Source organism: Podarcis bocagei (genome assembly GCF_964188305.1).
Source record: "Podarcis bocagei genome assembly, chromosome: 13".
Classification (NCBI taxonomy): Eukaryota; Metazoa; Chordata; class Lepidosauria; order Squamata; family Lacertidae; genus Podarcis; species Podarcis bocagei.
In genome coordinates, this window is record NC_138138.1 from 28,764,421 (window position 1) to 28,791,650 (window position 27,230).

Here is a 27,230-nt window from a genome sequence, read left to right on the forward strand (position 1 = left end):
CACCTTCCTTCTATTCCTTAGGCTCCCACTACCTGCATGAAATTAGGCCAAGGGCTACCTTTGGCCACAGGCTCCCCAACCTCGTTCTAAAAGCTTCAAATCACACGATCCATTTGAATGGCGCACAGGAACAAACTGGCAGCTAGTGCTGCTCTTTCACAGTGGTGTGATAGGCTCTAGACTCAGTGAATGGCCTTGGCTATTCTATTATCAGTTAAAATTTCCAAATCCTCTCCATAGTCAAGCCCATGCAGTGTGCATTATAGTGGTCCAGCTTGGATGCTGTTAGAGCATGGATTACTGCAGCCAGAAGCAATCTCTCTCTCTCTCTCTCTCGGGTGGCAGCTGGATCACCAGCCAGAGCTGGCGAATGAAGCTGTGTGTTATGGATGCCACTTGGACACCAAACAGCAGAACTGGATTGAAAATGATTTTGAAGCCATGCACGTGCTCTTTAAGTAGGTCATGTGAGCAAGGGGGGGAGAGACTCTGGGTCCCACTCTCCACTCCTGCAGAAGAGCAGATGGGTCAATGCCAGGAGTGGAAAATGGATGCCAGGTAATGGAGATCATGAAGGAGAGCGTGTTGATATTATGACACAATAGCCGGCATGCATTAAAACGGGCAATCCAAGTTACACAAAATCACTTTGGTCAAATGAAGCATTCAAATGGCTAAAACATGCTTAGTCTAGCAATCAGAGATCTCAATCTTTGTTGTGTATCTTGCATGTGACAGGAGCAAGCAAGGCACCCAACGTGGGATTCTGCTGGGACCTGCTACTTCCCCCCTGAGTTTGTTTGTTTGTCATTCTCTTGCCCATCCCAGCTTTCTGTTTCTGCAGAAACTCCAGTGTGTCACATGGGTGGCGCCTTTTTCCATAGGTACAACTGAGAACAGAGCATTCCAGGCAAACGTCAGCTTGATGATGAGTGGCATTCTGATGGTCCCAAGGAGACTTCTGTTTTTAAATTTTGCTTTACTGTGTTCAATATCCCATCTTCTCTTCAAGGAGCTCAGGGCAGTGTATGTGGTTCTTCCCCTCTTATCTTACACTAAATACGGGAAGGGCTGTGACTCAGTGGGTCAAGTGGGAATCATAGAGTTGGAAGGGATCCCAAGGGTCATCTGGTCTGTGGCTGGCATGCAGAAACTCCTAGATTCAGTTCTAGGTATCTGCAGGCAGGGCTGAGAAGGACTTATGCCTGAAACCTAGAGAGTCACTGGTGAGCAATACTGAACTTGGGGAACCAATGGGCTAACTTTATAAATGGTATCTTCCTCTGTTTTTCCTGATAACAACCTTGTGGTGTCAAGTCCAATGGAGAGATGGCGACTGGCCCATTGAACCTCATGGCTGAGTGAAGATTTGAACCCATGTGTTTTTGGCACTAGGCTACAACTCGAACCACCGTACCATGCTGGCTTTCAGACTGCCACATGGCTACTTTCTCACCATGTTCTTCACAACTGGCTCAAGCCCATCGATGCCCATAAATCACAGGCTGGCCAGGCACCCGCAAATTAATTTGGCTAATGGGCATGGTAACGTTTTATCACTCCAGGAGGCAGAAGAGGGAAGAGGAAGCTTGAGTCCTGCTCTCAATTGAAGTGAACTGGCCTCAGAAAGCAATGCCGCAAAAGCCAGGGGGCTCTGCTGCGGGTTGGCAGGGCCCCAGTCCTCCTTTCAGCACACTCTGTTATGTACCCTACAGGTGTCTTGCTCTGGCTTGCCTTCCTAAGGTTGCATGTTTCTGCAACAGGTGCCACAACCGCAGAAAATTGCCCAGGGGCAGCTCAAGAAAATCCATTCATCCATCAAGTCTTCACTTAAAACATGGACTGGAAGCTGAGATGTGGGGCTTTAACCCTTGCATCTGGGAGACAGATGTGGATGGTTTATTCAAGAATGGGAAGCAAGAGGGAGTTTGCAAATCAAAGGAATTGTTATAAGTGCCTCCCCACAAACGCATATACCCCAAACCAAGCATCCACTGCAGCCTATTCTATGCTTCTTTCAGGCCTCATTTCAGTAGGGAGGAGGGAGGCCCTATGGATGCCAACAAATACCTCTGCAGGTGCCACGTTGGTGACCTCTGCCTAGTTAAAACAGAGTGCACATAGCACATTTTGGGCTGTTCCTACATCTTTAAGAAAGGACCAGGATTTATTGATTGAAATCCAAACCGAGTATGAGAGCAGAGACTCTCGGGTTTGTCACCTGGTTGTGGGAGGGGGATTGTTGGGATCTGGTTATTTAAAGTGTCATAGGGAAGGAAGGCAGAATCCCAAAGTGGGGTGGCTGAGTGGCCAGTGTAAGGGGGCCATCCCCTGTGCAGTATTTCAACCTTGTGGGGATTCGCAGCTGGTCTATCCAGCATTTCCCACTTGCCTGGGCCAGCAGGGAAAGTGGTGGTGGGGAGGTCCTGCCATTTCTGCCCTCATCACACAAGCCATCCTTCCCTTCCCTGGAGCAGCAATCCCCGCTTTCACGGCAGCCCTGGGACTTTGACGGATGCAATTAGCTAATTAAGCCTCCCAATTCCCTCCCCCCTTTCTTTACTGGCTCTTGGCGCAGCCTGTTGCCGCAGCAGCCCTCACAATTAGGATGCCTGAGGTGTTTTGACCGCTGGGATCTGGTCCAAACTCCTTGCTGCCAGGATGATCTGGGAGGGAGTGGCTGGCACCCAGAACATCCCTAGCTCTCTGACTCTGGGCTTTCAGCCAGCAAGTCTCATCCTTTGCCTTCATCAGCAGGTCTCGGAGCTATCTGTTGACTAGGCTCGGGTTAACTGTGGGGCCTGGGGTTGGGGGGGGGCAACTCTGCCTTGCTGCTTCAGGTGGAATTCATGCCAGGAGTGGCTGCTTGCTTTCCCACCTCCTTCTCCTTGACAGTGAGATACGCAGAGCATAAAATCAGCCATTCCAGGGAAAAAAGGCCCCTGGCCTACCTTGGACATTGGTGTGGCTTTTCCTCTTTGTTTTGCATCATTAGGAACATAGGAAGCTGCCTTATACTGAGTCAGACCAATGGTCTATTTTGCTCTGTGATGCTGACACAGGCTGGCAGCGACTCTCCAGGCCTGCCTGGAAATGCTGGGGGTTGAACCTGGGGCTGCATTGCAGGGGGTTGGACTAGATGACCCTTGGGGTCCCTTCCAACTCGACAATTCTATGATTCTATGACCTTCTGAATGCAAAGCAGAAGCTGTCCCACTGAGCTTTATATGTTGCTATTTTGAATCATGTCTGGTGCTTCTGCTTGCCATCAGGAAGAACGAGATGCTCTTCTGAGCATTGGAGCCCCAGTTTCGAACTTCTGGCGATTTCATTTAGTCACTCTTCTGGGTACAGATGCGTCAATATGCCTATATTGGCCCATTGGCTTGAAAGCGTTTCTTTGTAGCCAGAAGGGTCAAGAAGAACACATTCATTGATGCCTCCCTCCCCTTGCTTAGGTAAAGAAGGGTGTTTTTCCCTTTACTGATCTGTTAAAAAGGCAGAAAAGTGCATGGGGTTTTTTTTTGTACCTGGAAATAAATTAAGCAAGTCGCTTTTTCTTTGTTGGAAAAGGGCTTTTGATGGGGCACAATTCACCTGTTTCCCCCCTGCTTTGCTAAAATGCTTCTGTATTTTTGTTTTGCAGACCAAACCAGTGGCATTTGCTGTGAGGACAAACGTGGGCTACAATCCATCTCCCAATGACGATGTGCCGGTCCAAGGCCTGTCTATTTCCTTTGAACCCAAAGACTTCCTTCATATCAAAGAGGTACAATGTGTCACATAGGACCTTGGTCTCCTGTCCCCCACCCCATTACTCTTTAAGATGTGCAGCAGCTGGGCAAGAAAGGGGCTGTGAGAGGCTCTCTTGAGCATCTCCCTTCTCTGCATGGGGTCCAAATGTGCGAGCGACAGTGAGGGGTGATCTGTTGGGGCAAGCTGGCGGTCCACCCACTCACACATGCACACCCACAAGCTACAGCCTCATCTCTCCATGCCCGCTTTGGGTGTCTCACGCTTTGGGTGTTTTGCCCCCTGCACTCCAGAAATACAACAATGACTGGTGGATCGGACGCCTGGTCAAAGAAGGCTGCGAGGTCGGCTTCATCCCCAGCCCCGTCAAGCTGGAGAACATGCGGATGCTGCAGGAGCAAAAGATGAGGCAATACCGACTCAGCTCCAGGTGGGTTGGGATGAAGTGGGGTGCAAGAGGAGGAGGCCGCTGAGCCATCCAGAATCCACTGCATACAGGGTCCCACATTCAGCCCCTGCCATCTTCAGGGAAAGGCTGTCTTGTAGCAGGGCTGAAAAACCCTCTTCCTAAAAAGCTCCTTGGCTTCTACCAGGCATGCTTGGCAATACCTGCCAGGATGGACTTTAGGCCACATTCACACCATACATTTACAGCACTGGGAAATGGATTCCCCCCCCCCCCCAATTATTCTGGGAGCCGTGGTTTGTGAAGGGTGCTCTGGGAATTGTAGATCTGGGAGAGGAAAAGGAGGCCTCCTAACAATTCTCAGCACCCTTAACAAACTGCAGCTCCCAGGTAGTGTCCTTGCATAGCCAACCTTCCTCCACAATCAAGAGAGCTAGCAACTTGCTTTCATCAAAACAAAAGAATTCCGAGGACTTTATCTACACTGACCTTAAGAGATTTTGTGTTAGAGCGAATAGATGTCTGTCAATTTCAGACCATCTTTCCTCTGGAGGCCTGTGGCTGTTTTCTGAAATGTCCTCTCCAGAGTAAAACTAAAATGAAACAGACATACATCCCACTAGTCTAACACACCCTGACCCTGACTGCAAAATGTGGATCTTGAAATCCATGTGGAAGTCTCTCTAAGTGGATGCCTGATCCTTGACCTAGCCTTGTCTGTCTGTTGAAGACAAATGGGAGGCCAACTCTGCCTTAGCCTCCATGCAATTTACACCAGTTCAAGCATATTTCATTCTTGTAATCCCCATGGATAATGCCAATTCATTCTGTGTAGTGTCTAAGGGATGGGACACTTGACAGTTGATCTAATCTGAAACTGGAGTGTAGATCTGTAGTGCAAGTCCACTGTGTTAACGGGGCAGAATGCCATGTTGATGGATGTACATCCAAGGACTATGAAGCCTTACTGGGATACAGAAGTTTACTTTTTTTGCAAGTGAAAAGGTGCTGAGCATGGACTCAGAGGCTCTTCCCCCTTGCCACAGCTCTTCCCCACCCCAAAACCTCTTCCTGTTTCCCTGCTTCACTTTAATGGCTCTTCTGTCTTGCAGTAAATCAGGAGACAACTCCACCTCCAGCCTGGGAGATGTGGTGACTGGCCCCCGGAGACCCACCCCGCCTGCCACTGGTAAGGCTACTCACGCCCAACAGAGAACGGCATAACTGCCACCACCATCCCAGATGGATACTTTTCCATCTTTCTGTGGGACGAGGCGTGTTTGAAGCATCTGAAGGGCTTGCTCACCTGCACCTGCAACAGAAAGAGGTGGTCGTGTCAGACTCTTCCAGTTCATCCTGTAGGTGTGGATGTCCTATTTGACTCCTCTCCCACTTTTTATAAAAAAAAAATGTCCTTGCTGATCAAAAACTAATGCAGCGGGGAGAGGAGGTTCCAGTCCAGCCTGCTCCCTGCTGTGCTAGTTCCTCCCCCCCACTGTTGCAAAAACAAAACACAGGATCCCCACATCTACAGTCTGAAGCGGTACAATCCACACCATCAGTTCAGGGCTCTACCACTTTAATCCGTGTACAGACAAGGCCTAAATTCTGTCCTAATAGCCACATGGCAGGCTTCTCATTGCCTAATTGCTGCCTCCTTCTCCCCCGTATGCTCATATACTGTGGAGATTTGGAGTTTTCCATTCCATTCCATTTATTTATTTATTTATGTTCCTCTTCTGGATACACGAATCAGTTTATTTCTTTTGTTTCTGGTTGTTCCTCCTCATTTGTTTTTCTCACCCTATTCCATTAGTGCTTTTCATTCTTTGGTTGTTGTTGCATTTCCCCCCTGTTTTGTTTCCCCCCCTTTCCTCCCCTACCTTTTATCTCCTTCCTCCCTCACCCTCCATCCTCCTCCCAGGTACCTTGGACATGACTAACTTAGCTTATGACCCAGACGCCCTTGACTTAGAGGAGGAGGAGGAGGCCACCGAGGAGAACCAACGAACCCCCAAGACTAGTGTTAGCAGCGTCACCACGCCCCCCTCCACCACCAAGCGCCGCCCCTTCTTTAAGAAGGTAATGGTGCCCCCTCTTGCCTCGCACCTGCTTGCTGTGCCATCCTAAGTATGCCTGCCTGTGTGTGTAGGCTTGTTTCTGCCCAGAGATCGAGCGCTTTCGTGCAAATGATGGGGGTGATAGGAGTGGCATGTTCTGGAAGTGGGTTTGTGGTCCTGATCTCCCATTGGCGGAGAGCATAAGCTGGGGGGATGCACATTCCGAGCCGATTTGCTGCATATTACGAGGAAAAGACCAACGTGTACTACGGTTATAAAGTGTATACGCGATTGTGTTTGTCACCTGCCTGAGCATACAAAAGGCGTATTTCAGAAGGGTATGTTCCAGTGATCACACATTCTCCATCCTTGTATGAGTTAAAAGATGCATTGGCAACCAACTCATACCCTCACTTCGGCTTTGGTGGAATATGTGTCCGATATAATGTGCTTCCTTTCCCCTCTCCCCCCTGGCCTTACGCATCCTGAGAAATCTAGTAATTGAACAGTGATAATAATGTAATGCTCTAGTAATCCTCTTCATCCAGAAATCACTGTGGGCAGGATTCCTGCATTGCATTGGGTTGGACCTTCCAACTCTATAATTCTATGATTCTCCCATTTCTTTTTCCCAGTGTAAACCCTTGCAAGTCACAGGTCCCAATCCCCCCCATGGGAAACATGCAAGCGGTATGTTCCATGTGTCCCTCCCATATGTGGATAAAGGGAATGCTCCACTTCTATAATCCATTCTCCTCACCTGTGGAAATTATAGCAATGGAACGTTCCAGCATGGGAGCGAAGTGAGTGAAATAGTCAAGCCCTTCGCTTGCAGCGCCCCATAAGAAAGCATGAATATGGGATGTTCCAGTGGCTTTCACATAAGAGGGGCATTCCTCCTGGTGACCCACACTTGCCCTGTAAATTCCATCCAGGTATGGCATTTGCCTCCACAGGCCCTTCTTTACCTCCTTGCGGATCAAATAGTGGGAGGAAGTTGTCCGGAGGGAGGCTGGTTGCTAAGCAACATCAGGGTTCAAGATGGGAATCCCCAGAGGGCCGAACAGTATTTTACACTAGGAGCCCAAGGGTGCTTTGCAGCAGAGAAGGGAGTGCTTTCCCTGCCAGCCACCTTACGCCTGAAACTTCCCTCCGCAGAGTTGCAAGGATCTGAAATACAGGTGGATGGGAAGAAGTTTGCCTGGGTGGAGGGGAGCTTTGAGTGTAGAGTGGCTGGCTGCAAAAGTACCAGGGCCTCTCTCCAGCACCACTTCTTCCCTGAAAAGTGCCTCCTTCCTGACAGCTCCCTGTGGTGGCAAAAGGAGCCACCAGGCCAATCACATTGCCGGCGGTGGCTCTGGCCAATGTGTCATTTGGGTTTTGAGAGGTTCATGGGCATGCCACCATGAGCCACGTCTGTCCACCAGGGTGGGCCAGGACAGCATGGAGGAAAAGGACGCAATTCTAAATCAAGGCAAGGTTGTTCCCTGCCCAAACTCTGAAAAGCCGCCACCTTTCTTCTTTTCTCAGCACTAGTTTTCTCTCTCTCTCTTGTGCCTTGCCTGTGCTTCCGCTGGAGTGAGCTGTCAGTAACACGCATGCCTTGTTTGTTTTCTCTTGCCTGTCTCTCCTTTCCCCTCCCCTGTGTCCCCACCCCGCCCATTAATGGCGATCACTGGACATAGCCAAGCAGAAGCAGAAATCGGTAAGTAAGCTTACGAAATAATCAGACGAGATGACAGCGGTGGTGGCTCCCTGTGGGCCCTGCCTAATTTACCCAGCGGGCTTTCCCCCTGCGAAGTTGGCAACTGTGAGGAAGCTGACCATGAAACCCCAAAGTTTGTGTGTGAGATTTGCTCCCCCCCCCCGCCCCCACCAGATACAGGCCCCTGTTTCTTTAAGGTAAGCTCAAAAGCAAACCTTGGTTGCAGCTGCACAAAGGTCTTCTTCTGTTAGGTCCATCTTGAATGTCCAGGCTAGTGTTGGTGTCAGATCTGGAAGGCTGAGATCCCTCAGCAACCCTTCTTCCTGCCACCCACAACTCAGCTTTCCTCCCCCATGCCCACAAAATGAAGGTGCTGTCTCCCCTTTAGAAGAATCGCTGAAATTGCCAGGCTTCCAAAAAACAGTGGTGCCTGCAGCACTGATGTAGCCTGGATCTGGAGCAAGTCTAATGTCTTCTTCTCTCTCCTTTCTTCTCAGGCGGAGCATGTGCCACCTTATGACGTGGTTCCTTCCATGCGGCCCATCATTCTTGTAGGCCCATCCTTGAAAGGGTATGAGGTGAGGCATTTAGAGAGTTCATGGGGAGAGAGTTAGGGCATGCATAGAAAGTAGGGCTGAGGGGCCATGTGCTTTCCAAGAGAATTGGGCAAGGGGAGCCAGGAGGGCTGCCATAGATTGGCAAGTGTCCTCATCTCCCAGTCCATCATTCAAGCCCTGTGCAGGATATCTGCCTGGCAACAGGACTGACATGTCCTGAGTTGCCGTGGCTCCTCCCAATTCTGTTCCTTTGAGCTTACCTCCTACAGGTCATCCCTCCTATCTCGGCCACCAGTGCCCTCTCATTGATTGGCTCCTCACTCTGTTCCTAGTAATCCTCTGGGTCTCTCTGCCAATGGGTGGGCATCCAGCTGTGACTTTAACACCTATGAGTCTGAAGTGGTGGAAATAGGTAGGGAAGCTTGGGGGTGGGTCTCCATTTTGATGAGCCTTTACCAAGAACTAGCACAAGCAAGATGCACCCTGATTTCTTCCCCACCCACGTTTATGCATGTGACTCTTTCGATTTCTGACTTTTCTTCTTCTCCTCCTCTTCTCTGTCTTTCTGCCCAATCCCAACCCCCTTTACCTTCCCAGGTGACGGACATGATGCAGAAAGCTTTGTTTGATTTTCTGAAACGCCGATTCGATGGCAGGTGTGAGCAGAAGCCTTGGGGACGGGTGGGGATCTAATATCTTCCATTTGTTCTGTGATCCTTGTATCAAGATCCTGGTGCTGGAGTTACCATAGGGGAAACCTGAATGAAGACCACAGGAAATGGAAGGGGGGGCAGATTTTCTGCCTCCCACAATAAGTTATATGCCGTCCCCATTAGCATTGGTCCATTTCCAAATGCTTCTTCCCCATTTCCTGGACATGAAGACCAGAAACTTTTGCTAAGGTGCTCCAGTTTTTGTGAATACACAGCTAGATCCAATTGCCTTAAAAACAAAAACAAAAAAGCTGTTTTCCTAGTTCATGAAGTTGTAGGGCACTTCCAGACTGTTGCTATTCAGTCACACACCCTCAAATTCAGGCTGAGCAATTATAGTTGTTTGGGAGGTCTCATGCAACAACCCCACCTTCCCAAAAGATCAGATATGCTGCGATAAGGAAAGTGAGGGGGATGCACTGCACAGTGTGGGATGACACTTGCTTTGATGCAGCGTCATCTAACCTCCCCACAAGCAAATTGGAATAAATGCTTGATAGACAGGAAGCACCCTTAAAAACCTGAGGTTTTGGGGGGGTTGTTAAGTGGACACTAAAAGGACTTTCACTAGTACTGTAGGTAGTTAAGCCTCCCTGTGTTGTAGCACAGCGACAAGGATGAAAGAGTCCTGGTAATCAGGGATGCCTGTGGGGAATGACCTTTGCCCCCTTGAGCCTCTACTCCTGTCCTTCACAGAATATCTATCACACGTGTGACAGCTGATATCTCCTTGGCCAAGCGCTCGGTCCTCAACAACCCCAGCAAACACACCATCATCGAACGCTCCAGCACCCGCTCTAGCCTGGGTAAGGCTGCGCTCAGACCTTGGGAGAAAAGCTTGGCTCTTTGCCATCTCTTGGCAACATTTTCTCCCAAGGCCTTTCCCGCGTGGGAAGAGGGAGGCAAAAAGGGTGACTTTGCCTTTGTGATTGCATGGCACCTAACACCTTGCACGGCACCCGTTTTCAAAAGCTTTTCTTAGCCTGCCTTTCCTCTGATCTGTATCAGCCAGGAGCAGCTTTTCCTGGATTCCTCTGGGTTTCCCATAATGCTTTGCGGCAATGCCCCTTCTCTCCCTGTCCCTGGCAGAACTCCTCTTACCCAATCACGAACTTATTTATATATGTACGTATTTGTAAGCCACGCTGTGTTATAAAATACCACGCAGCGCTGTGCATGTCAACCACATCAGTAAGAGATAGTTGGCAGGGAACGTCAGGTTTGAAAAGCCCGTCTGAATAACACTGTTTTTAGAAGATACTGCTCCCGCCAAACCTCTATTTCCAAGGAGTTCCACAGGGAGCGCCTGTCATACTTACCGTATTTTTCGCTCTATAACACGCACCTGACCATAACACGCACGTAGTTTTTAGAGGAGGAAAATCCGTAGGCATGCCACCCATAGGCATTCCCTCCATAACACGCACAGACATTTCCCCTTACTTTCTAGGAGGAAAAAAGTGAGTGTTATGGTGCAAAAAATACGGTTAATACTTGCCTCTTAGTAAAGACCAGCCAGCAGTGGCATAGCGTGGAGAGGGCGGCTAAATTTCTGAGAGGGCACAACCAGGTGCCCCAACAGGCTACCTCACTGAGGCTGGAACCACACCCAGGCCAGGCCTTCAAGGCTGGGGCAGCACCTCCTTCTCCTCATGGCCAGGTGAAGGGATACCTGGACGTGCCCTGCTCCTGGACTGGCTGAGAGGGTGGGAGGGCACCAGTGCCGCCCACTGAGGAGGAAGGAAGAGGAAGGTGGGAAAGCACTGCTAGAGACTCCCTTGGTTAGACACTGGCCAGAGAAAGGACTGACAGCTTCCCAGTCCACCAGGGCGGCCCAACGCTTGCCTCACCCTGGGTGCCGGCAACCCATGCTATGCCCCTGACAGCCAGATCTCAGGGGCAGGTGGGACCAACAAAACTGCCCCATTAGAAGGAAGACCTCCGCGATCTTCTTGAGCTGAGCACCAGGGCTGTTTCCGTATCATGAAATATCTGTATCCTGGGTTGGAGAGGGACACACTTGGGTGTGCTTGTGAGAGTCTCTCCCCTACCCCACCCCCGCATCATAATGCATAGTGTGGAAACTGTTTCCAAAAGTCCCGGTTTCAGTGTCAGAAGTGTTGTCCGCGTTCGAGTTCATCATGGGATATGTTGCCATCTTGTCTAAACCTACCTCCGTGCATGGGGCAAGGGAAGGGGAAACAGGACGCTCCTTAATTAATACCTCAGCTGCCTTCTCTGTTTTCAGTCCTCCCCCCCCCCCCCGCTATGGCATCAGACTTTGGGGGTTCTTTTTTCTTTTTTACTGCTCCCCAACAAATCCAACTCACTCTTCTCTTTTTTTTTCCCCTCCTCCCCCGCTTCCCACAATTTTCTTTCCCCTGTGTCTGTGCCTCCTCTTCCTTTCTCTGCTCCTGATACAGATGTCTTGGGTACGTAACCTTTAGCCCCCGCAAGCTCTCGGTTGCCCCCCCCTCCAGTGCAAATTTAACTAGCTTTAACTTCCCCCTCCGCAGAATGGGAAAGATGTTTTGTTGAAATGGAAAAAAAGATCGAAAACAGCTTTTCCTTCTGGGAGAGGAGGGGGAGGGGGAATTTCAAAAACACAGAACAAAAGCGCACCTACGCTTTGGCTTCGCCCAAAAGCAATAAGGTTTTTTTTGTTTGTTTTGAAATTCGCCCTCGTGTTTGGGAAGTGAAAAAATGGTGAGTCACCACCGTCTTAGCGTTCTCACTATCTTTTCAATTGCTAGACTCTTTACCAGAGTATTTTTTAAACCTGAACTTAAAATGTGGAGTTGATGTGGGGGGTGGGAGGTGGGCAGGTGAATCGGAATATTATAAATGAAAATAAGTAAATAACGTTTCTTGCTGGGGGAAATTGCTCAGGGACTGAAAAAGGAGAGGGGACTGTTTTTTGTTCTGCTACAGCCTAGTTAAGAAATTTGGCTAAGCAATCTCAGAGCCCATTGATGTTAACGAGAACAGAACTACAGGACAGTCCTATACATGTCTACTTGGAAGGCAAGACCTACTGAGTTCAGTGGGACTTACTCCCAGGTATGCAAGTATAGGATGGCAGCCTAAATCACATATCAGCTCCTCATTGGAACCCATGAGATATTCAAAATTCTGGGCTTTGGCTGGATCATGCCCCACTTTTAACGTGAAAGTAACTAAACTTTGCAATTTATTGCATGGTTTCTTACTGGAGAAAAAGTGAGCGGCACTCAGCACAGTCCATTGAAAGGAACTTATTGTTTATCTTTCCTCAAGATAGTTCTCTCCCTTTTGATCCTCGTAACTGTCCTGTGAGGTCGGCAAGACTGAAAGAGAAAGGGACTGGCCCAAGGGATTTGAATCTGGGTCTCTCCAGTCTGACACACTGACCACTACGCCACACTGGATCTCATGCTGGGACCTGCAGGGCCACATCCCCAAGAACACAAGATGCTCCTGGGCAGCCATAAGAAGCCCATATCCAGTGTCCCACATGCAGAGCAGCTAGTGGACAGCCCAAAGTAGCACCCAAAGTACCTGCAGGCAATCTTTTGGGGGGGGGGGCAGAGCAAGGAGATCTTTGTCTGCCAGCCAGCCACTTTACACATGCCTGAAGTAGAAAATCAAAATGGCATCTGCACAACACACACACACACACACATATACTTTCACTTAAGGAACAACCCATGGGGATGTTTTCCTACACAATCCCCATTGAAATGAATAGGTGCTGCGCAGTTCCTGTTCATTTCAATGGCTCTTGCACAGGGGAACGGAATGCATTCTCCAGGCCAGAAATTTGCCTCCCTTTTAACTGTGCCCAAAATCTTGCGGCCTCCACCTCCCCTTGCTTTGCCATAGTGCTGCCAAGAATCAAATGCAGATCTGTGGACGGGGCTGACTGTTGACTATTCTGGAGCCCAAGGAATGGTTTTCTGTCCGCGGGGACAGAAGAGTTGACCTGCACATTTTTTTTCACAAGTGCAACATTTTGCAACCTGTAGGGTCTTAACCTGCGAGTGAGAATAATGAATTATGGCGAAATCTGCGCGGGCTGCAGAAGTAGAGCCTTTAATGCTAAACAGGATCTGGAACAGCAAAAGGGAGGTATGAATGATGCTGCAGTTTCTTTGCATAGCGATGTTGACCATGTCTTCCTTTTCCCTGCCACTTGGCTTGCCCTCTGCCTCCATAGCTGAAGTGCAGAGTGAGATTGAGCGCATCTTTGAGCTAGCCCGCACCCTGCAGCTGGTAGCCCTGGATGCAGATACCATCAATCACCCGGCTCAACTGTCCAAGACTTCATTAGCGCCAATTATCGTCTATATCAAGATATCCTCCCCCAAGGTGAGCAGCCTTTGTCTTTTCTTCCTCCCGATCACACTAACGGCGCTGGTATTAGGGAAGAGGTTGGCAGAGGATCTTAGACTAATTTGGTGTCAGATCTCATTCAGAACTCAATAGGAGTGAGGGTAAGAACAGCAGATTAGAACGTACCATGTCCGAAGGCAGGGCCGGCTCAAGGCGTTTTGCTGCCTGAGGCGAAGGACAAGATGGCACCTCCCCCAAGTCATGCACAGAAGCCAATTGGACTGGCAGTTTTATGTTACTCCAATACTGGTGAAAGTATACTTCCTCAGCACTTGAGGGCAGCAGAATAATGTAGGGGGCATAAGGCAGATCACATGGCACTCATAGCTCTGGCCACACACCCCTCCTCAGCATCTGCGCCTGAGGCTGCTGCTTCACTCTGCCTCCTTGTAGGGCCGGCCCTGTCCAAAGGCTTGTATGTGTAGCTACAGGAATGCCAAGCTAAACAGATCCATCGTTCATTTACCTTGTGGGCTAAAAATGTGAGTTTGCACTGAGCATACATTTATGAATGCAAAATCCATAGTTTGGGAGGGGGCTCCCTGCCACACTTCAGATGTGCTTCAAATGCATATTTGAGTGTGTGGTATAAAATACCAGACTCTGGGGTTTGGGGGGTGGGGCTCTTTTTCTTTTTAAGAAAAAGGCAGACACTGCTAAAAGGCAGACAAGTGCCCAACATACATGAATATCATGTATTAGGTAAAGGGACCCCCTGACCATTAGGTCCAGTCGCAAACAACTCTGGGGTTGCGGCTCTCATCTTGCTTTACTAGCCGGCGTACAGCTTCCGGGTCATGTGGCCAGCATGACCAAGCCACTTCTGGTGAACCAGAGCAGCGCACGGAAATGCCGTTTACCTTCCCGCTGGAGCGGTACTAATTTATCTACTTGCACTGCGTGCTTTCGAACTGCTAGGTGGGCAGGAGCAGGGACCAAGCAACGGGAGCTCACCCCATCGCGGGGATTTGAACCACCAACCTTCTGATCGGCAAGCCCTAGGCTCAGGGGTTTAGACCACAGCGCCACCCGCGTCCCAGATCATGTATTAATGTAATGTAATTAACATCACTTGCAAGTTACTTCTTACAAAACCTGGCAAGTGTCAAATGACCACCGTAGGTTTCTCAGGAATCTGCCTTATACCAGTGATCAGCCCTTTGGTTAATCTAGTTCAAGGTTGTCCACAATAACTGGGAGCAGCTCTCCAGGATTTCAGACAGGCTCCTGTCCCCCCTCTACCTGGAGATGCCAGGGACCTTTGCATGCAAACTGTGCTCAGACACTGAGCTGTGGCCCTTCCCCTCTGCAAAAATCCTGGAATTGTTAATTGCTCTATGAGGAAAAATATGTAAATCAACCATCAAAAGATCCAGATTTCATGAGAGTTGAAGAACAGCCAGCATTTGTATGCTTCCTTCCTGCCTGTCATTTAGTTACGTATGTCCTGTTCTTGCAATCACATTTTCAAAGTTAATTTTGCCGCTATGAGAGAGAGAACTTTTAAGGCTGTGTGAGTTACCCACCTTGGACTCCTTCCTTCTAGCCTGATTATTAGGCAGAGTGAGGCAGCTGCCTCAGGCTGCTAAGTGTCATGAAGTGGTAATGAATTGTCATTCATTGTTGTTGCGTTTTTTACTGCCAGGGGAGGGGGTGGTTCTGTTTCAGGTGTCAAGCAACTTGGCTAACATTGAGGCGCGATGCATTTGGATTTGGGGGTGGGAGGGAGGGAGGGTTTTGCCTACTTCTTGGGTTGATTTGATCTTGTGAGTGACAAGTCTTAACTGTGTTCATGAAGGCTTCCTCCCCGGTAAGGTTGTACACCCTAAAACGTTTCCTGAGGCTAAGTCCTTGTTAGGCTAGCTGCAGTGGTGTGGCAGACTAGGAACAGGAGCACCCTTTGGCAGGGCCCTCCTCCTTTCCAGTCCTGTTCCCGGCCCCCTTGGGCACCCTAACATTTCTTCTCTCCCTCTCCCCCAATGTCTTTACCCAACAGGTGCTGCAGAGACTGGTGAAATCGAGAGGCAAATCCCAAGCCAAGCACCTGAATGTGCAGATGGTGGCATCGGACAAATTGGCGCAGTGCCCCCCTGTAAGTCCTGTGGTGCATCTCCCTCATGCTCTTTTCCAGCCCATTTCAACCTGGTGTCCTCCTGACTACACCTCCCATCAGCCCCTGCTGGTGCAAACCCCTGCTCATTTGACACACACACACACACACACACACCAATACAAGCGCTTGCGCTGCCTTCTGAAAGCTGAGTAAAGGAGGTGCTGAGCTTTGGGAAGAAGGCATGAGGGCTCTGACTGGGTCTTAGAGTCCTTCCTCCTCCTTCCCAAAGCCTAGTTACTGCTTTCCTGGCTTTGGGAAGGGGAGGGAGGGCTCTAGGACCCTGCCCATAGCCTTGCATCTCCTTCCCTAAGCCTGGTGCCTTTCTCAGCTAAATTTGGGGAGGCAGTGCAAGAGCTGTGTGTTTGTGTGTGTGTCAAATTTTGGCCTCGTTCCCCTCTCCCACACAACAAGGCAGTGTGTGGCCTGCAGGTTCCATGTCAAAGTACTCTTGCGGCCCACTTGGTATGAAAAGTTGGCCTGCCCTGATCTAGCTCCATATTGTCTACACTGATGGCCGTGGCTGTCCAGGGTTTCAGACAGGGAGTCCTATCTGGAGATGCCGGGAATTGAACCTGGGGTCTTCTGCATGAAAGGCAGGTGCTCTACCAATAACCCTTGGCCCTTTCCCAAAATTGTGGTCCAGCAACATCTGGAAGGCCACAGGTTCCCCACCCCTGATTTAAGCAGATGCTACACAGTCATTATGCCAGCCCACTAGCGACTACCATTGCAACCCTATCCAACCCATGCCTCCACTCCTGGTCCCCTGCCCCTATCATTCTGCACTTGCTCACAGGGCTGAATCCTTCCCATTCCCCACCCTCTCTGTCTCTGCAGGAGATGTTTGACATCATCTTGGACGAGAACCAGTTGGAAGATGCCTGCGAACACCTGTCCGAGTACCTCGAAGCCTATTGGAAGGCCACGCACCCTCCCAGCAGCAACCCGCCCAATCCGCTGCTGACCCGCACCATGGCGACGGCCGCCTTGGCTGCCAGCCCCGCCCCGGTCTCCAACCTCCAGGTACAAGTGCTGACCTCGCTCAAGCGCAACCTGGGGTTCTGGGGAGCGAGGGGCAGCCTGGACCAGGGGCTGAGCGGAGCTGTCCGGGTGGAGGAGCACGAGCTGTAGCTTTCGGGGAAACCCGAGATAGTTGTTCGGAAATGAAGAAACGAGCACAGGGAAGCCTTGCTAATCAGGACTCCCCCTACCCTACAAAGGACTTGTCAGTGCTGCTGTTCAGTCAAGGCGATCTCTCTTTCGCCTCCCTGCCCCTTCTCCGAAGCTGTCCTGCTAAAGTACACACACAAACACCCCTTTCCCTCGCAATCTGACTTTGATTAAAGGATGACCTCGGCGAGTCACCAGCACATCTCTCCCGCCCTACACCCCGCCGTCTCTTATCTTTCGAGCAATGCTTCCATCAGAGAAGCGTCTCAGCTAGGAAAAGTGGGTTTGTCGTTTAGGGCAGGTTCTGTGGGCTGCTCTGAACCAGATCTAAAACGGCATCACAAAGGAAGGATTTTCCTCCACCTGCTCATGGGAAAGAAGTCAGTCGGCTTTCCAGTGTGCTGTGTGAATGCAGAGCCTGGTTTCCAGCAGGGGCAGGTCCATTATGCTGCCGAGTTGCCCTCAAAGACCCGTTTTGGCCCTGCAGGTAGTGCTTCCCTCCCACTCCCATCTGCCACACATACTTTGTTCCATTCTCTTAGCACACAGGGTGAATTTGGGCAACTGCTTCGCAATCCACTTTTCTAACAAGCAGTGATTTCTAGTCACCAAGTGGCAGGAACCCACTGAACTAAAGGGGTCTGTAAGGTGACAGGGTTTGTACGGGGCCCCACTTTGGATAATCTGGCAGGAGCACGAAGTCTATGACCTTATGAATTCCTTCACAATAACCGTGGTCTGCTGAGTTTCTGCCACCTAGTGACAGGAAGTCATGTTACTTGGGAGGCTGGGGAGCAGTTGTGGCTGCAGTAGCTCGCATCAGTGGTTATACCTCATCAATATAACCTTGTCCGCTTGATTCCCATGGCCTCAGTGCAAAGCATTTACTGGCAGGCAAAACCATATTGTCAGAATCTCGCCACCAGAGCTGGGTGACTTTTTACATTGACGGTGTCCTGCATCGTTGCCTAAACCTTGGCCAAGCCAAGGACCGATTGCCAAGCATAGCAAGCTGAACAGAGCTCCATCAAGCTCATCTCTCTTGTGAGCTAAAAAGAAGAAGAAGAAGAAGTTTGCATTGAGCAGAAATAGATTTATTATTGCAGAATCCACTTTTTTGCTTGGGTGGCGTGATGCCTGCCCATTGTTCAAATGTGAATTTGGACATGCTTCAAATGCATGTTTGGGTTTATGATGGGAAACTCCATGCTGTTTGTGTTGTGTCACCTTTTTAAAAAGAAAAGGGCAAACTCTGAAGTGGTTAAACAGAAGTGACCACCATTCCCCCAAAGGTGTTTAGCTGTCAATAAGTTTGCCACCTTCACATCTGGCTCCCAGTGCTGTTTTATTGCATGGCGTGGTAAGTGACTGCTGTTGCTGCTTTTACATATAAATAACAGCAGGTGGTCCAGCTGATCAGCACAGGTGATTCTGTATGTGTTCTGTGTGATGCTAACTATCTTCTTATGTCTTAACTAACTGATGAGTTCTCAAACAGGGTGATGATGAGCCTCTCTCTAACATGGTGCAAACCATGGGAAGCCCCAATTTCTCTATAACCTTGGAGGAGGCAAAGGAGTAGATTGAGATGCAAGTTTTGAACCATATTTTGAAACCATATTTTGCTGCAGGGATGGGGAACCTGATGTTGTTGGACTCCAAATCCCATCAGCCCCAGCCAGCACAGCCAGTGGCTAGGGATGATAGGAGTTGTAGTCCAGCAACATCTGGAAAGCCCCAGGCTCCCCATCCCTGCTCTATTCCATACATTGTGCTCTGCACCACGCATAGAATGCCATGTCCGAAGAGCAATTTCAGACAAAAGTGGCAGATCACCTTTCTGAGGATCTCTGCCTGGAACTGTCCCAAACTCCCCGCCCCCCCCTCCCATCTCCCTCTTTTGCAAGTGTTTTCTGGCTTCTGCTAGTAGGGATGGGGAAGACATTCAGTTCAATTCGCATTTGAATCCAAAACCTTAAGAAATTTGCACTTTCCAAAACAATTTGAGAACCGAAACCCAGCCAGCCTTCAAGATTCACACTTGCACGGATTTGGCAATGCAGTCCTCCACTTGAACAAAGATTGCAAAAATGTGTGCATTAGGGGGACACGTGCACAATATATTAGTGAAAATAACACAGTAAAATGCAATCGGTTAGGAGAAATTGCTTACAACGATGTGTCCATTAATCTAAATTCAGTACAAAAAAATGTTTATTGGGAGAAATTTGCACCAACCTGTTGGAGAAGTTTTATGAGGATTTAAAAAAAAAACAATCTTCAAATGGCTGTAGAAATGTAGAGATCTGAATTTGAGATGGGGAAAAGTGAAGAGCTGAAACCAATTGATCTTTCCATCCCCATCTGCGAGGGGGTCTAAAATCCATGCTTTTTTGTTCTTGTTTTTGACTTGCTTAACTCCCAGGTCCAGAAAAATCGTATGTCTTTGCAGGGGAAACTTTCCCTAAGATTTCATGCGGTTTGCCAGGCCAGAGTTTGAGAACCCCTTGTGCTAACCTGTTTTGGGGCGCTGCAGCTGCTGCTGCTGCTGCTGTGTCATGGCCGCACTAACTCTTGTCTCCTTTCTCCCTTTCTCATGCATGGTGTGTGGTGAATGCCTCTTTCCACCAGGGACCCTACTTAGTGCATGGGGAGGAGCCGCTCGACCCAGAGCACACCAGCCTGCACGACTATGCGGGGCAGCTGGCTGGGCATGGCCAGATCCGCGCCGCGCCGCCCCCCTCCCACTTTGCCGCCCGGGGCCTTTCCCGCCAGGACACCTTTGATTCGGAGACGCAGGGCAGCCGCGACTCTGCGTACACTGACCCAGCAGATTCCTGCATGGACATCGAGACCGACCCCTACGAGGAGCCGGAGCCTCGTCGCGCCCACTGCCTGGGCCACCGCCGCCTCCAGGGGTCCTGGGAACCCGAGGAGCCAGAGCAGCAGCGGGGCCACCTCCGGGGGCACCGCCACCCCCAGCGCCAGGGCTCCTGGGAGGCCGAGGAGCCCGACCGGCAAAACCACAACCGGTCTCTCCACGGGCACGGCAAGGGGCGGGAGCGCTATTGCCAGAGCGAGGAGGAGGAGGGCTTGCGCCGCAACCACAATGACGTAGAGGACTGGGCACGAGACGCCTATATCCACTAAGGCCCTGAGGGGCAGGGCTTTTATCCGCTGAGGGAGAGGCCTCTTCCCACGCAGAGCCTTGGGGACAGGAGCTGTCTTCAGTTGCCTGGCACCTGGGGGTAGGTCCAGCCTCTCCGGAGGATTGTCCTTCACCCACCAAGCAGTTTGTGGGCAGGCATATAGCGTTTGCGCCTCAGAAGCAGCACCATCGCTGGCCGGGTCTGCGTGAACTCCCTTTCCTCGCCACCCTTCTCTGGGGACACCTTCCACCTCCCCACCTGCTCCTCTGCCTTGCCATTTGTGCCAACAACCTCTTGGACCACCCTCGTCCTGCCAGCCAGCCAGCCAGCACTGCCTGGCCTTTTCCCTCAAGGTCACAAACAATCACATATACCTTAAATAACGAAAGCTCCCCTCTCTCCTCAGAGGCCCCCTTGTGGACCTGGAGAGGGAGAGGGCCAGTCTCCACTGGTGCCTGGAATCACCCCAACACTTGGGTGGCAGCTGAGGTGGACCAGCTGACCGTGTGCTTGTGGCTGCCCCTCCTGAGATCCTGCGTGCCTCGCCCCATGCAAGGCCAAACTGCTCCCAAATGAAGAATCCGGCCCTCTCCCCTCTATAGGTTTACACCATCATAGATCTCTTTCTTTGCCTGTCTCGAGGTGCTTTCCCGGCCCAACCGCTGGGGTGCGGGTGGGTGGGATGGAGGAGAGGCAAGGGGAAGAGTAAAAACCATCTCCTAGTTTTCTGTCATAGGATCAGCTTCTCTGCCAGATCCTCTCCAGTGCCTACGAAAGAGAAATCCAACCCCGGCCACCTTAAACTCTCCAGCCCAACCCATCCTCCAGTGCCTCAGCTCACGACCCTCTTGGATGTATGTCACCTGCTGGGCAGATCCTGGGCATGCAGGGTGTGTGCATGTGTGTGTGTTGTTGTGTGCCGCGCTTGGCAGGGAAAAAGGCTCCGGACTGTCCCTGTTCATAACCAGCTGTGGTTTTGCTCTTAATGCTGAGTTTGGAGACCTCTTTCCAGCACATGTGATAGCTTGGCCTGGGGTGTTTCGCAGGTGAAAAGTAGAAAGGTATTGCCACCATTCTGAAACCAGAGAGGTGAAGTGATCCTTCCTGACTAAAAATGGCCGCCTGCTTACATTTGCTGAAGGTGTGCTGCCTTCTCTCACAGCAGAAAACTGAATCCATCCCACTGTTGCCTCTTCCTTTCGGAAGGTTGTCGTTGGGTTAGAATTTCCCTTTCCATCAAGACTCGGGGAAACCAGCCTGTCTCTGTCTTGCAAAATCAGACTCCTCGGGAGTTTTGCCAGTGTGTGTCGAGGGGAGCCAGTAGCAATTGCTGCTTGGCGTGGTTCTTGTATATCTGCAGTTCAAGCACATGGCTCCCACTGGAAAGAAATGAATGGTGGGATGGATGGAGTGGGCCGCACAGCCGTTAAGTGCAGTCCTTTACCTGCCACCCCTGACCCCTCCTGTGCCTGCTTTGGAGCTCAGGACCAAGTGGATCTGCGGAGGCTGTGGGTGGTCTTCAGCCTAGAGATTTTGTCCCTCCCTCTATAAACCCCAGAGGGAAAATAATAGCTGTGGTTGCTTCTCCAAACGTCAGCAGTACCCAGTAGGTTCCAGCTTACCCAGGCTCAGCTTTTGGGCTCTGCTCTTGTGCCAAAATCTGCCCTTAGGTGCAAAGACCACACTTTTGAAGGCTGACCCTTCACCCTTGCTCAGAATGTAACTGACACCCTTGACATCTGAATGCAACACACTTCTGGAGTTTGCCTTTCCCCCCAGAAATCTGACAACTATGTTCCACCTTCTCTTGAGGCTGCTAAGATAGAGTTTTGGGTAACTGGGGTGCTTTTTGTTTTTGTTTGTTTAGCGATGTACATTTTATTTGTGGCATAATTCCCACAAGGCTCCCTGACCCAACTGAAGCCCATTCTCTGTTTCCATCATCCCTTTCTTTCCCTGTGTGGTTTGTAACTGACACACTGGGTGCCCCAGTCTCCGTTAAAACAGCACTGCTGACTTCAGCATGAATGTAAAATTATTTGAGGTGAAGAAACTGGAAACCTGTTTGTCAGGCAGAAAATAGCATGTGAAACATGGCCTTAGATCAGCCCTTCAGGCCTTACCTGGGCTAAAGCTCTAGTGAGCTTGGCATATTCAGCTAAGTGGGAGAAAAAGACGCTTAATGTGGCCTATGACCTAATCTACAAGTGCACCTAACAGGAACATATGAGCGGTGTAAAGTTAAAGAAGGCAAGGTACAAGACTAATTGCTAATGAGAAATGCAGGTTGGAAATTGGAAACCTTGCTGGCGTGGGGTGGAGCCTGCCCTTGTTGCCAGGAGGACAGTGGACTTGATATCTTCCTGTTCTTTTTCAGCTACAGTGAATCCATCCCCTTCCCAAAAAAATCAATTTGTAATTCCCACAGACATTGCCAGATACTGTTGGTTCTACTGTTGGGGGTGATATTCTGTTAGGGTTGCTGGTGTTGTTCCCATATTTTAAGCTGCTGTCCCTTATCCCAGAGCCTTGTACATCCACCGCACTTTAATGGACATCCTTTATATCAAACGCTGCAGTTCAAAGCGTTGCTTGTTTTCGAAATATTGACCTGGGAGCCTTGGAAGTCCTTTGCGTGTTGAGACATAAAAGACCTTGGAGACAGGAATAGAACACCTGAGTTCCTTAGGTCCAACTTAGCTTTAGGTTGTTTCGTTTTGTGCCACGACCAGGGGATTTAACATACAAAAGGACAAAAGTGGACCTGGTACACCTTCAAGTTTGCTTCTACAGTGGATTTCACATGTCTGACTCTCTCCCCTCCTGTTTTTAAGAGATACAAATTCACAAGGTCAAGTGCTCTCTACACAACGTTCTCCCCCCCCCCCCCCGAAACTCAGCCTTTCTTGTTAGGCGAGAGTTGTAAAAGACCAGCAAAGAAAAATATGGCAAAGAGGATTTGAACAATGAGAAAAGTGAATTTGTTGCTTAACAAGTTAATTTAAGAGAGTTTATTTTATATTATTTATTCTTAGCATTGTTCCGTGGGGTAGGGATTCCTTGGCCAAACTTGAATTCTTTGTAGTAAATAGCTTCACCAGAAACCCTTATAACTGGAGGTACTGTATAAAGTGGGGAGGCATTTTCAAGAATGTGCTACTGAGTTTTCAGATAATGAAGCATGACCAGTCCCATCCCCTGGCTTATATCTGCATCCCTCTGATTTATTCTCCACTTTGGGTTGTTTTGTTGTTTAATTTGGGGGGTTGGGGGGGTAGAGAAGGCTATTGGATATAGAGAATAAATTCTGCCATGTCTCTGCCTCGCCATTATTACAATTGATTTTTCAGTGCTCCAATGACCCATCCCCATTACCATGGGAATAAAAGTATTTTATAAAATGCACTTTGACATTTTTATTGAGATGTGGAAGAACACAAAAATGCACGCACACAAACACAGCCCCCAAAGGAGGGAGTGCTGGGGTGTTGTTTCAAATATCCAGACCTTTCCCTGTGTGAGAAAGATACCTCACACAGAAAAGCAACCTGTACATCGGTAAACATGTAGAACTAGCAATGTGAGTATTTTAAGGGTACTGATGTGTCAAGAAATCCAAGCTGCTACACAGCAATCCCCTGGAAGGGTGGCTGTTGTAGGGGGTGGCTGTCAGAAAAGCAATGTGAAACTACCTTAAATGACAAGTGCTATTGCAATGTATGACCTTGTGAACATGACCTTGCCTCTGATTCTTATCTAGCTGAAATGCCATTCACATTCACGCTTAGCAAAACTGCAAGGCTCGTAGAAGTGTAAAAAGAGAGAGAGAGATGTTTTACAGAGAACCCTAAGAGAGTAAAAATGCACAATGATGCCTGAGTATGCGTGCGAAGTACAGTGGTACCTCGGGTTAAGTACTTAATTCGTTCCGGAGGTCCATTCTTAACCTGAAACTGTTCTTAACCTGAAGCACCACTTTAGCTAAGGGGCCTCCTGCTGCTGCCGTGCTGCCGGAGCAAGATTTCTGTTCTCATCCTGAAGCAAAGTTATTATTTCTGGGTTAGCGGAGTCTGTAACCTGAAGCATATGTAACCCGAGGTACCACTGTAGATTGATGGGGGGGGGCACAAGAAGGGAGGGAAAATGGAACACAATATCCCAAGAGGTCATTGTTGGCTGCAACCCTAAACAGGATTACTCCATACAGCAATGTTTTACTTACATACGTGTGTACACCACCAGAGCTTTCCAAACTTTTCATGTTGGTGAAACACTTTTTAGACATGCATCATTTTGCGGCACAGTAATTCCATTTTAATAGCAAACCGGAGGTTAAACTAACCCCTTTCGAGCCCCAGGAGGAGCGTTCACGTGACACATCTACACACTGCAGCTGACACACTAATGTGTTTGGAAAGCTCTGGTGTAACCCTACTCTGTGCACAGGATTGTTTTGGGCATGGAAGTGAATGTACATAGTTCACAGGTGGAGACACTGCCATTGTGATGCTTCCACCACGGCACCCCTTCAAACTCAAGCACAGGGCAGAGTGTCTGCGGAGGAAGAAGGGAAGCTCTGCAGCTCAGGGGTGGGGCATCTGCCTGGCGTGTCGAAGGTCCCATGTTCAAGCCAGGTAGGGCATCTCCATTTTGTCTGCACCCAGGCAGCTCTGGCGTACAGGCTCTCAGTCTGTATACACATTATATACATCTGAAGCACATTCTTTTCCTCAAAGAATTCTGGTCACTGTAGTTCGATAACGGTTGCTGGGAGCTGTAGCCAAGTGAGGGGTAAACTACAGTGCCCAGAATTCTTTGAGGGAAAGAATGTGGTTTGAAGGCATAGTGTGTAGTACACAGCCTTGTTTTCTCTAGGCCTAGTGTATCAGTTTTTCCTCACATGTGACCTCACATTTCTCCTTCAGCTTTCCTTCCTCCAAAGCTGTACTGTCTGGCTACCTGCCCCTGCTCCAGCAAGGCCTCTGCTCTCTCCAGTGAGCACAACGTTTGGCCACCACCCATTTTACTCCTTTCCTTCAGCTACCCCAGCCTCCTTGGTGCCTGCCTTCCACTCTCAGCTGCCCAGGCCGCAGCCTTCCTACCCAGCACTCTTGCCTGGTATCCATATTTCCCCTCACAGAGCCACAATTTCCAGAGCGGTTTAACAAGCAATCCCTTTCCGTACAGGACTCTTGAGAATTGTAACTATGTAAGGGGAATAGGGGTCTTCTAACAATTCTCATTGCCTTTCACGATCTACAGTTCTCAGAATTCTTGGAGTGTGTGTGTGTGTGTGTGTCATGAAGTGGTATCAAGAGTGCATTAAATGTCATGTGGCCTTGGCAGTATGTTTCAGAATACCGTCTGCTGGGGTGCGTGGCCAAACTACATTGCCATCACCATTGGTTGGTTAGGATTTGGTTAGCCCAAATCCAGCCCCCACAACACACCCGATTACAGCAAAGGTGGCGCTGGTTAAATCAGACCCCCCCTCCCCCAAGTCCAAATCCAGCGCCCCGTTGCATACAGAAGTCTTGCGCTCTGCAGACCTGGACGGAGCCACATTGGATTTGATGAAAACAGCAAGAATGCCTGAACCTCTGTGCTCGGGACTTCACCTTCCCCTGGTGTTTTCTGGTAAGTACTGCTGCTAAACTATTTTTTGTTTTCACTAGAAGATTTTTCTTGGGTAACAAAAGTACATACAGTATCTCTGTTGCCAATTCATAGTGTCAGCTACAATTAAGTGTGAGACCTTATTGTGCGTCAGGCTCTGAGGCGTGGGGAGCAGCGGGAGTGGCGCTCTAGGAGGCTGAGGCAGGCAAGGGCCCACAGCCCAGCTCCCTAGCTGGCCAGGTGGGGCTCGCTAGCTCTGGAGGAGGGATGTGATTCCTCAGCTGGAGCAGGCTTAGAACAGGTGAGGGTCACCTGCCTCGTCAAGCCCAGGTGCTGCAATCAGTATGCAAAGTACAAAAGGGAAGCAGGGCTGAGGGGCTGGGTCTGATCAGCCGCCCATGTTGATGGGCAGATTGGATGCTCTAGGGTCTGTGGGACTGTGCTTTAGTTTGGACTTTGGACATGTGGATTGATTCTGGACTGGAGACTTGACAAACTGACTCGCTGCCCAGTAGGCCAGGGCTTCAGAACTGGGTGTAGCTGGGACTGGGACACACCAAGCGAAGCAGGGGATCAGGAAGGAAGTACTCACACGGTGATGGAGGATGGTGAGGGGAAGGAGATCAATGCACAGGAACCAGAAACAGCAAGACCCATCACCAGAGCCAGAGGGGGCCCTTTCCCCATGAACATGTGCTGTGAGGAGCAGCAGGAGTGGCCCTCTAGAAGGCTGGGGCAGACAAAGGCCCACAGCCCAGCTCCCTAGCTGGCCAGGTGGGGCTCGCTAGGTCTGGAGGAGGGGTGTGATTCCTCAGCTGGAGCAGGCTTAGAACAGGGGAGGGTCACCTGCCTCGTCAAGCCCAGGTGCTGCAATCAGCATGCAAAGTACAAAAGGGAAGCAGGGCTGAGGGGCTGTGCCTGCTCAGCTGCACATGTTGGGAGACCTCAGCTTGGATGTTCCTGGATCTCTATGGGACTGTGCTTTGGGTTTGATTCTGGACTGTATCTTGACTGCTGGACTTCAGACTTGGCTACTTGGATTGACCTTGGACTGTGTTTCCTGACCTCTGGACTTTGCTTGTGTGGATTGACCTCTGGACTTGGCATACTGACTTGCTGCCAGGTAGGCCAGGGGCTCAGGACATGTTTCTTTCAACAGCACAAATGAGGGGGGGCAACAGTCTAGATCAGGGGTCAGCAAACTTTTCCAGCAGCAGTCCACTGTCCCTTATACAATGTGGTGGGCTGGACTATAATTTTTTTTGGGGGGGATGAACAAATTCCTATGCCCCACAAATAACCCAGAGATTCATTTTAAATAAAAGCACACATTCTACTCTTGTAAAAACACCAGGCAGGCCCCACAAATAACAGAGATGCATTTTAAATAAAAGGACACATTATATTCATGTAAAAGCACTGATTCTGCGGGCCGGATTTAGAAGGTGATTGGGCCTGATCCGGCCCCTGGGCCTTAGAGCTGTTCTGCCAAGCCTTTGGCCAGGGCACAGCCTGACTCCCTCCTTTGGCAATCTACACAGAACTCTACCCAATGGTTGCCATCAATTTGATTTGAAGTAATTTTTAATGAAATGATTTTTAAAATGTTGTCTTATT

At 49.8% G+C, this 27,230-nt stretch overlaps 1 protein-coding gene across 7 annotated transcripts in view; it reads left to right on the forward strand.

The window, feature by feature from the left end:
• CACNB1 (calcium voltage-gated channel auxiliary subunit beta 1) overlaps window positions 1-23,402 on the forward strand; it is a 48,128-nt gene extending 24,726 nt beyond the window's left edge. For 4 of the 7 annotated variants that reach the window (XM_081168808.1, XM_081168806.1, XM_081168809.1 and 1 more), the window contains 11 exons: window positions 3,647-3,769; window positions 4,047-4,183; window positions 5,272-5,348; window positions 6,084-6,241; window positions 8,422-8,502; window positions 9,079-9,137; window positions 9,891-10,000; window positions 13,390-13,541; window positions 15,562-15,657; window positions 16,516-16,701; window positions 19,480-23,402. In XM_081168808.1, the coding sequence (XP_081024934.1) occupies window positions 3,647-3,769; window positions 4,047-4,183; window positions 5,272-5,348; window positions 6,084-6,241; window positions 8,422-8,502; window positions 9,079-9,137; window positions 9,891-10,000; window positions 13,390-13,541; window positions 15,562-15,657; window positions 16,516-16,701; window positions 19,480-19,998 (1,698 nt within the window). In that variant the 3' untranslated portion in view covers window positions 19,999-23,402. Of the gene's footprint in view, window positions 1-3,646; window positions 3,770-4,046; window positions 4,184-5,271; window positions 5,349-6,083; window positions 6,242-7,904; window positions 7,925-8,421; window positions 8,503-9,078; window positions 9,138-9,890; window positions 10,001-13,389; window positions 13,542-15,561; window positions 15,658-16,515; window positions 17,067-19,479 lie in introns of those variants that run through there. The other 3 variants (XM_081168811.1, XM_081168807.1, XM_081168812.1) reach the window with 2 other exon arrangements.
• Window positions 23,403-27,230: the final 3,828 nt, after the last annotated feature.